At 34.8% G+C, this 11,342-nt stretch overlaps 1 protein-coding gene across 1 annotated transcript; it reads left to right on the forward strand.

The window, feature by feature from the left end:
• Positions 1-1,485: 1,485 nt before the first annotated feature.
• LOC107798909 (fimbrin-2) lies at positions 1,486-11,342 on the forward strand. Its single transcript, XM_016621937.2, has 14 exons — positions 1,486-1,736; positions 1,887-2,057; positions 2,610-2,851; positions 2,953-3,124; positions 3,842-3,880; positions 4,096-4,164; positions 4,256-4,372; positions 4,747-4,958; positions 5,441-5,596; positions 8,334-8,533; positions 8,673-8,830; positions 9,397-9,493; positions 10,379-10,470; positions 10,865-11,342. The coding sequence occupies exons 1-14, from the start codon at positions 1,650-1,652 to the stop codon at positions 11,045-11,047; spliced, it is 1,995 nt and encodes a 664-aa protein (XP_016477423.1). The 5' UTR covers positions 1,486-1,649; the 3' UTR covers positions 11,048-11,342.

Here is an 11,342-nt window from a genome sequence, read left to right on the forward strand (position 1 = left end):
GAATTGTTAAATATAATGACTCTTTAATAGCTGTTTGTGTCTAACTAAATTAAAGCCGGAAGGAGCTCGTTTAGTACTGATGGGACTACTAGTTGCTCTATCAGGATCTTGACCCCTCGATTCCCAAGAAACTCGATAATTTCGAAATTTTTCAAAGCCTGATCAAAGTACGAATAGCTAGGGGAGTATGGATTTTGTCCAAATGGATAAAGTTAATTCTCTCTTACTAGTAGCGATATTACTCTACTGCAGAGAAAAATCCGGTGAGCCTCTATTTTCTTTTAAAAATACATACTTAAAATACTTAAACATTACCAAAATATTTACACAAGCTAGATTTCGTATCATAAAGAGATGTAACCCTGAAGAAAATATGAAGTAGGTATAAGTAGGACCAATCCTTGTTTATATTATATTCTTATTCGAATTTCTAACACCCTTGATTTTCACAGCAAGCAAGACATATCTAATTATCAAAGTGAAGAAAGGTGAAACCAAAACAAGTACATCCAAGCAAGGCTTAGCTAGCGTTTAATTTGAACATAGATTTAGTTAAAAATTGAAAAAAAAGATTTTGAAAAATAATTTTTGAAAGTTGAAATTGTGTTTGTACATGCACTTTATTTGAAAAAAAGTTGAAGTTTTGTGAGTGAAAAAAAAAATTCACCCAAAAACTACCTTAAACCATATTTTCGGAACTTGAAAAAAATAATCAATTTTTTTTCAAAATTTGATCATATTTCATGAGCAAACAATATTTTCAACTTCTTCTTTAAAAAAAATAGTATAAAGCAACAATTATACTTTTTTTTAAAAATGTAATGGAGTAGTTAACTAGGTTGCATGAATGATTTGTTTGCCTAACTAGCAGGTATATATGAAACGGATTAATATTTCGTATGAATTTTTAAATATTAAAAATTATACATGTAATTGTCAAACTCTTATAAACATATATTGGGATGAATCTGAAAATAGATAAGGTAATTAGGGTGATCGCTCAATTTTCACTTTATTACACAAAAGTTATTGAATTATTTTTGCAACGAAAAGTTACTCAACTTTAATTAAGCATCGCAAAATTCAGTAAACTATTTTTCGTAATAAAAAAGTCACTCAATTTTGATAAAGTATCACAAAAAGCTAATAGGCAGAAATAAAACGAGATATTTTCTAGGCTGAGTGACTTCTTGTTACAAAATAATTGTGTAGTGACTCTATATGATATAGATAAATTTGAGTGATTTTTTCGTTATAAAATATCGTTCAGTGATTTTAGTATAATAAAATAAAAGTTAATTGATCATCAATTTGTTTGATCCACAGTGTTTACAGCTCTCTAATCTATCATTACTAAATAAAAAATATTACTTTAATTAAGACGTTATGCTAATATGAGGATTAGCGGTTAACAAAAAGGGACAATACCGTCATAATTTGAATTTTACTCAAAACAGCTTTGAACACTGACAGCTCCTCTCTGTCCCCAGTCTACTATACTATTAGGCAGCTCTCTCCCTCTCAAATCACATGCTTCTCTCACTCAACTTAGTGAGAGAAACATCTGCAGTAATTCAAACCAATTCTTCAATTTTCTCTTCTTCGTTTCGGTATAAAATCGGAACTTTTGATCAACAGCAGATCAAACAATGGCTGGATATGTAGGTGTTTTTGTATCTGATCCATGGCTTCAGAATCAGTTCACTCAGGTCGAACTTCGGCGTTTGAAATCTCATGTAAGTTTTGCCATGTTCAATCTCTATAATTGATTAATTACTCTGCTTATGTAGTGAATTCAACTAATTTTGGATCGACGTTGAGTTGATTTATATCTATTGATCGATTGATCAGGATCAGTTCATCTTAAGGATTGTTGTTCTTTGCAGTTCAATGCGATGAAGAGAGAAAATGGAGGTTTGAAGCTCGCGGACTTACCTTCCAAAATGGCGAGATTAAAACACGTGGATGAGAATCTTGCGGAGCAAGAAAGAGAAACGTTTCTGAGAGATTCCTATAAAAACTTGGACGAAGACGTTGATTTCGAGCTATTTCTTCAGGTAACACGCGATCGCGTTGAGTATTCGGCGCATTGGATTCATGTCTATACTCTGCATAACTGCATTTTCAAATTTGAAGAAGATATTAGAGCCTTTTTCCTTTTTAGAAACTGTTGTTACAGTCGGGAACAAAAGCTGAATTGAGTTTAAACTTGATTTGAAAGATGTTGCAATATACTTGTGGTTTACTAGGGCAGAATCATACACAAATCAAATTGAGAAAAGAAGTAAAACAAGGATTAAACGAGGTTCAACAAAGCTTACGTGTTGGGGGCGAAAGCAGAGAAAATTTTCCATTATGAAATTTGTGTTAAAGCTAGGAAGAGGAAGAAGGAAACATTAGTGAATACTAACAAGCTTAACCAGATCTATATTTAGCATAAGAAATAACAATAGTAGTACATTTTAGGTTTGCTTCTTAGTAACTACTACAAGCCTTTGGTTTTAGTAGTTTCACTCTGCCTCTAAACTTTGTAAATTCTAATAACAAACTCATCAAGAATTTGTTGGTGGATTTATCTAAGAATGCAAGAATTGTTGAACTCGTGACAGGTTTATTTGAAAATCCAAGCACATGCTGCTGCAAGGATGGGATGTACTGCAAAAAGTTCATCAGCTTTTGTTAAGTCAGCAACTTCTACATTGCTCCACACCATCAGTGAATCTGAGAAGGCATCATATGTTGCACATATTAACAGCTATCTCGCTGATGATGAGTTTTTGAAGAAATACCTTCCTGTTGATCCGTCAAGTAATGATCTCTTTGAGATTGCAAAGGATGGAGTTCTTATTTGGTGAGCATCAAATCTTTCTCTTTGTATATTAATAATTTAATACTATGCCTCAAATTTGTAAAACTTCTTGGACTAGATTGTTAATAAATATTGTTCTGCAGCAAGCTTATCAATGTGGCAGTACCTGGAACAATCGATGAACGGGCAATAAATATGAAGAGAATGCTGAATCCTTGGGAAAGGAATGAAAATCATACCTTGTGCCTCAACTCTGCTAAGGCAATTGGATGTACTCTAGTCAATATAGGCACTCAAGATTTTATTGAAGGAAGGGTATGATCACTTTCACATTAGCAATCTGTCCTCCAAATGGATTTGTCATATAAATTTAGGACATTATTCCGAAACATCTTTAGTTTTGACTCTGTTCCCTGTTGAGTTACCAACTTACCATAGGAATCCCATCAATCGTGGGTTTGTAAACTTTGTTTCTGGCATGTCATTCTCGTAAAATCATGTAACAGTCTAATAGCTCTATCAATAGCATTTTTTCCCTTGGCTTTGAGCAGCTTTCATGTAATATCAGCTAGCCTGCCTTTCTCCTTTCATTTGAATGAGAATGTAACCCTGAAACTTATGGCTGAGGGTGACGTTAAATCTCTTCTTGCTTGCCAGTGATATGATTCAATCATATGTCTTTATTCCTGCTGCCTCAAGTCTCAACATTATCTTGTTTTTTGGTCCTGTAGCTGGATTATGTTGATTTTAGTCATCCATCCTATGCTCCTTAATGCAATATCATGGTTTAATTGTTAATCAAAAATGTGTTTCATGTTTTCGGTATTCCTCAAGACATATTCACAAGTTTAATTATATCAGTGTGAAACTTTTTTCTGTTTGATTTTACGGCTGGCATTTTTTGTCGAACTTCAATTTTTGCAGTGTTACATACTGGTCTGTGTGGTTTTATGACTGGCATTTTTTGTATAACTTCAGTTTCTGCAGTGTTACATACTGGTCTAATACATTGTCTTTTCTGTCGGTTTCCAGAGGCATCTTGTTCTTGGAGTGATATCTCAGATTATTAAGGTAAGAGTTCTATATGTGTCCTTAATGAAAATTTTAGCGGATTTTAAAACCTTGAAACAATGAATGAGGTTATTTTAATACGAATATTTTATCTTACAAGATGAAGGAATCAGCATTAAGATTTTAAAAGTCACCAGCATATATTTTAGCTCGTAAGACTTAAAATCATAACCAAAAAGATATGAGGATATTGATTTTCTTTGATGTTATTTCAGATTCAACTATTGGCAGATCTCAACTTAAAGAAAACACCTCAGTTGATGGAGTTAGTTGATGATAGCAAGGTAAACACACACACTCATCAATGCCTCACTAATTGACAGCTTTGGCAAAACTTGTGTTATATACTTGATTATCTCAAATCTGTGATTTCAGGATGTAGAGGAGCTGATGAGTCTACCTCCAGAAAAAATCTTGCTTAGATGGATGAATTTTCAATTGAAGAAAGCTAAATATGAGAAAACTGTGACAAACTTCTCATCTGACATAAAGGTAATTAAAAATGAGCTGGAATTTGCATCATCATGCAAATTTGAACATTTGCAACATTTTCCTTGGTCATTAAAAGATAATCTTTTCCCTTCAGAGAGAGTGAGTCTGTGGTGCTTGTAATTTTATTTCCAATGCCAGAAATTTTAATTAAGTTTTCCATTGAAACTAAAGATCAGCCAGTTCCCATAATTTAAAGATATCTATACGTTGAGGGTTCTTAAATAAGCTTTTTAGTTTTATAGAATGAGTGATTTCTTGTACTTCCAGCCCAGAAATAAAGCAAAAGAGCTTTCCTCTTCATCCCCTTCATGTAATTTCTTTATCAATTTTGAGCGTATAATGCTGAATTCTTAACCATCCATTTGATTTTGTAGGACGGAGAAGCTTATGCTCACCTCTTAAATGTTCTTGCCCCAGAGCACACTAATCCTACCACACTCACTACGAAAGACCATTTAGCAAGAGCGAAGTTGGTTTTGGAACATGCGGATAGGATGGGTTGCAAAAGATACTTAACAGCAAAAGATATTGTGGAAGGTTCTCCAAATCTTAACCTTGCATTTGTGGCACATATCTTTCAGCATAGGTACGAAGCTACTGTTTCTTTCATAATTTCAACTTACGAACTTGCAGACTATTTCAGTTGAAGTTTTCTTTCGTTTATAACACAACTGTGAGAAGAAGACAGCTGTTGCTGGTTAAGCCTTTTGTGTTCTTAAAGAGTTTCAATTGTTGTAGGCCAAGGTTTTGGTATTTTTAATTGTCATTAGCAATATAGACAGAAAGTATACAACTGATGGACCATGTTAATTTGCATTTCATCCCTTGCTCTTTTAAAAACGCTGTCAAATGCTAGCAGAGTGACTTAGAGTAGTAGTTCCTTTTGCCACCTCAATATTTTAATAAACCGACCAAACTACTAGTTGATTAGCCAATTCAGCCAGTCAAGTTTGAGAGATTATCACTTCATAGCATGTATGGTGAAATTAGTGCTATATTTAACTGTAAAATTTAGTTATTTGATTGTTTGTTTCTATCTTGAATTGACCATAAACCTCTTATCCATAGGAATGGGCTATCAACTCAAACTAAGCAAATATCCTTTCTGGAGATTTCACCGGATGAAGCTCAAATGTCCAGGGAAGAGAGAGCTTTCCGCTTTTGGATCAATAGTCTTGGAAATTCAGCTTACATAGATAATGTTTTTGAAGATCTCAGAAATGGGTATGGTACTCTACTATCGCAAACTCTCGCTATCGTGGTGGGACTTATTTTATGTTACTACGAAATTTCCTGACTAAGCTTAAAAGATAAATAATTTGAACTCTGCTGTGATCTAATTTGCTCATGCAACGACATATGGAAAATTAAAACTCTATCTGGTTTTTGAAAGTGTAAAGAATACAAAGACCAATTCTTATAGGATCGGGAACCCGGGTAGTGCGGAATATAGCTAAACAACAGTATAATGGTAATAACAAAGACAATGGAAGTTGATAACAACGACAATTAAAGTAGATAAAGAAGACACAAATCTAACGTGCTTCGGTCAAAGTGACCTACGTCCACAAGCGGAGAGGAGCAATTTACTATAACAATAAGAGTACAAAAAAGAGTACAAAATTAGAGTAAATACTCTAATTAATCTCAAATACCCTAAGGGAATAACCTCACAAGATCACTCCAAAGAAAGGGTTCACACAAGTGCTTCCCAACACTAACTCTCATACAAAACACTCTTAATAAAGGAAGAAACAAGAAATGAAGACTCAAGTCTTGTTGCTGTGTTTCCAAATGAGTAGAGAGTCCTCATTATATAGGAAGAGAAGAAAGAAATGCTTGGTCAATAATTGGCCACATCCTCTCAAAATACAAGGCCATTTATTTGGCCAACAAGGCCTTAAATAAAAGACTCCAAATGTGCCAACAAGGCTCACAAATAAAAAACCTAAAAATAAGGCCACCTTTTACAAATCTCCACCTTGGCCTAATTTTGGCTGATATAGTAAATTTGCTTCACCTTCTCCGCAAAAGCCCCAATGGGCATATGTCAAAATTTAATGCCATCAAAATCAGACAAGTTGTGTGATACCGAAACTGCAGTAGGGCCTATAATAGTGGAGCCCAATAAAGTATACAACGAACCAGATCTGTGTGCTTTCATGATCACAAGAGCATCTTGAAAAACTTTTAAAACTCCATATTCACGAGTGAATTTGCACCCAAGGGATTCTAAAGTGCCCAAAGATATGATATTTTTCTTCAACTCAGGAACATATCTAACATCGGTGAGAGTTCTCACCACATCATCGTGCATTCTGAACCGAATTGTACCTTTGCCAATAACGTTGCAAGTAACATTGTTACCCAGTTGGACAACTCCACCTGCAACTGAAACATATGTAGAAAACAAGTCCCTTCTAGGACACATATGATATGAACAACCGGAATCTAAAATTCACTCATTGTCTAATTTGAAACTAGTTTCAGTTGCTAAAAATATAGTTCCTTCAATCTCATCAGTTGCTACACTAGCTTCGGCAGTGTCAGTATTTTTGTGCTCATTTTTTCTTTCTTTATGCTTTTCTTTATTTTTTAGTTTATAACATTCAGAGATATTGTGACCTTTCTTATGATAATAGCGACACTGTAAATTATTGTATCTGAATATGGAGTCGGATTTGCCCCTAACAAATAAGCCAACTTCCGCTTGAGTTCCACTAGCTTCCCCAGTAATATCACTATCTATCTGTTCTTTTGATTTTAAGATAGATTTAATATCCTTATAAGAGATATTATCCTTTGCATAAAGTATAGTATCTCTTGTATGCTTAAAAGATGGGGGTAGAGAACAAAGCAGTAACACGACTTGATCCTCATCTTTAATTTCAGCATCTATATTACTCAAATCCATAAAATGAAATCAAAGGTGTCAAGATGAGAGAGAATAGAGGTACCTTCACCCATACGAATTGTATAAAGCTTCTGTTTCAGGTAAAGTCTATTTTCCATCGTCCTCTTCATATATAAGGTTTTCAATTTTTCCCACATGCCTTTAGCTATGGTTTCTACAGAAACTTCACGTAAAACCTCATTTGAGAGATTTAAAATGATACCTGCTTTTGCCTTTTTGTCTATGATGGCAAACTCCTCGTCCATCATTTTAACCGGCTTATTCTCCTTTTCTTGCAACGCCAAGTCTAAGCCATCCTGAATTAGGATAGCTTCCATCTTTAATTGCCACATTCCGAAGTTTGCACTTCGGTCAAATTTCTCAACATAGGTCTTTGTTAGAGTCATTTTGGCTATTGAAACTAACCCGGTTAGATCCGGCTCTGATACCAATTTATTGGGATCGGGAACCCGGGTAGTGCAGAATATAGCCAAACAACGGTACAATGGTAATAACAAAGACAATGGAAGTTGATAACAACGACAATTAAAGTAGATAAAGAAGACACAAATCTAACATGGTTCGGTTAAAGTGACCTACGTCCACAAGCGGAGAGGGGCAATTTACTATAACAATAAGAGTACAAAAAAGAGTACAAAATTAGAGTAAATACTCTAATTAATCCCAAATACCCTAAGGGAATAACTTCACAAGATCACTCCAAAGAAAGGATTCACACAAGTGCTTCCCAACACTAACTCTCATACAAAACACTCTTAATAAAGGAAGAAAGGAAGAAACAAGAAATGAAGACTCAAGTTTTGTTGGTGTGTTTCCAAATGAGCAGAGAGTAGGAAGAGAAGTAAGAAATGCTTGGCCAACAATTGATCACATCCTCTCAAAATACAAGGCCATTTATTTGGCCAACAAGGCCTTAAATAAAATGTCCAAATGTGCCAACAAGGCTCACAAAAAGGCCACCTTTTACAACTTTTCTATGAGTGTGTGTGTGTTTCCGCGTGCGCAAGCGCATTTTTTTCAATCTAATGAATGTTTGTGTCTTTCCAGATGGTTGCTTTTAGAGACACTTGACAAGGTGTCTCCTGGAATTGTTAATTGGAAAATTGCTACTAAGCCTCCAATTAAGATGCCCTTCAGAAAAGTAGAGAATTGCAACCAAGTTGTGAAGATTGGGAAACAACTGAAGTTTTCTCTTGTAAATATTGCTGGAAATGACATTGTACAAGGAAATAAGAAATTAATATTGGGTAAGTGATATCGTTCTTTATTCTTCTTTTTTTCTCCTTAAATTTATTCATATCTGTAATATCAACCTGCTTTGTTTGGTTATTTGTGGGGGGGTAACTCAACCTGTTATGGACCAACATTCTCCGTTCCCTATTTCAGCTTACTTGTGGCAGTTAATGCGATGCAACATGCTTCAGCTCTTGAAGAATTTGAGATTTCATTCCAATGGGAAGGAAATCACTGATGCAGATATTTTAGAGTGGTCCAACAGCAAAGTAAGAAATTCAGGAAGCAAGAGTCGCATGGCTAGTTTTAAGGTATAATTTCTAAAGATCAGTCTTTTCAGATTCAGAACAATAGTGTTGAGAGGCCTTCATTGATTATTCTGATAAAGCATGGGCTTTGCGAGCGTGTGTGTGTGTGCGCGTGCATATACAATTTATTTTCAATGTTTTGAACCTTGCTTTGAAATGTTTTGTGCTGGGTAATTAAAAGGGATGAAAATAGTGTTGTGTCCTCATCAAGCTCAAGTTCAAGTTTTACTTAAGCAGACTATACATGTATACATATGATATGTAAACTCCTAACCATCGAACTTTCAATTAAGATGACTAAATATAACAATCAAGTTTTTTTCCTGGTGGAAACTTACATGATATGGCTCGAGAAGAAATTTTTTAACTTCTATACAATCCCTGATTTCAATTGGACACCTGTTTTTTTCCGTAAAATTTGATGCTTCATGTGCATCTTTTTCGGATCATGTATCCCATTGTTGGATTGACGCATTGCTTATGGAGTAATACCTCACAAGTTGGCTAGCATACACCTCTTTTACCTCCCATTACTGTGAGACAGAGAACTGACTCTGTTAAATTTACAGGATAAGAGTTTGTCGGATGGCATCTTTTTCCTTGAGCTGCTTAGTGCTGTACACCCTCGAGCTGTTAACTGGAGTCTTGTTACAAAAGGAGAAACTGGTAACTTATTTCAGACTTCAAATAGGTTCCTTCTTTCAGTTGTTCTGATTTAATTTAGTTGCTTGTTAGTATCAACACGAGGCATTGTTCTCTCTCTATTTCTTCTGTTCTTTTTATTTTACTAATAGCAAATCCATCAAAATACTATTGGATGAAAATTTTGTGTGATGCCTGGCTGAATCTTTTGAGCTTGCTGCAAAGAGAGCGTATCTTGAACTTCATATCAGGGAGTAGCACAATAAATCTACACTAACGCATTTTCCTATGATTGAAGCTCCACAACCACTTTACGAAGGTTTCTACAATATTAAATGATTGAATATGATGATATTTGTGAACGTGTACTAGATCTCCTATCATTTATATATTGACAACCCACTTGGTGCGTTATGAAGCATCTTTAACTTGTGGAAACGGAACTTCAGCATCACTAGTTAGATGATACTTGAATACTAATCCTAGGTAAGGGAGGTGCCAAGCTCTTAATAGAAAGGGCTCACAGTTCCGGTTTGCTATGTCTTTACTAATTTCCTTTTTTGCCAAGGAAATCGTTCTCTGCTTTTCCCCCATGATATATCCACATTTTAGAGAGTCGAAACATGCACTAGTTAAGAGTGATTTTAATGAATCATGCAAACATTCTGAAGAAATGGCTGTCAAATTGAGAAAGAGGAATAGAGGCACCCATAACCTGGATAATCCTGACCAATTGACATCATTTAATGTAGTTAAAGTAGCTTTATATGCTTGTTGAGCCAAATAGCTTATTGACCGTGTGTCATCTATAGTACCTTTTTGAGTGACTTATTTTGTATTTCTCCCTTCAGTCGTGATTATTACTCCTACATATGACTTTTTAGCTAAACGAAATCTTCGGTGATGCAGAGGAGCAGAAGAAGATGAACGCAACCTACATTATCAGTATTGCAAGGAAACTTGGATGTTCAATATTTTTGTTACCCGAAGATCTGATTGAGGTAATCCTTCATTTGGTTAACTATCCTTATCTGACACTTGCATTCTCGAATCCCCCTCAAGATGCATGGATGACTGATGCATTCTATCTTTAGCTTTTGGGCGATAATGTGAATTTGCTGCCTCTAGTAGTACATAAAACAAGTCAAATCTCTCTACATCTTTTGTATCCTCTACTCAGTGGCAGAGCCACGTTTACCAAATGGAGCTCAACAGAATTCGTTCGCCTGAAAATTCTATTGTGTATATAGTTGAAAAAACTTTTATAAATTGTTGATTCCCCTAAACACAACAGAGCATCTCTCTGAATCGTTTGATGAAATTTCTACCTCCGCCAGTGCCTTAACTGACTACTGTTTTATGCAAAATCATAATATAGTAGTGTGTTTTAATCAGGTAAATCAAAAGATGATCCTCACACTCACAGCAAGTATAATGTATTGGCACTTGAAACAACCAATGGAAGATCAAACCTGTACATCTTCAGATAGTGATAGTAGCTCAGTCGACACAACTTCAACCTTAACGTTGGATGATACTGCTTCCGAGTGTTCAATGGATGAAAACAGCAACAGATAACTCGGAAAATTTTTCACGTGCGCTGATTTTCTTTTTAAAAATTCCTTGTGCTCATTGTTTGAAATTTTGAAAAAAGTAGGGTGTATGGCTTTGTAGTAGTCAATAGTGTACGATTGCAGTTTTCCTAAAAGAAAATATATATAATGAATAGAGTTAGAGATTTTTATTTTTTTTGTATTGTATTGTATAAGAGATCTTCTGTAGTATACCTTGGCTTTTATATGTTTACTAGTGAATTTGTATGTAAAAAGACCTAAATAATCTTAATATCCAATGAAATATTTTACTCTTCAAA

Source organism: Nicotiana tabacum, chromosome 22, assembly GCF_000715075.1.
Source record: "Nicotiana tabacum cultivar K326 chromosome 22, ASM71507v2, whole genome shotgun sequence".
NCBI classification, from domain to species: Eukaryota; Viridiplantae; Streptophyta; class Magnoliopsida; order Solanales; family Solanaceae; genus Nicotiana; species Nicotiana tabacum.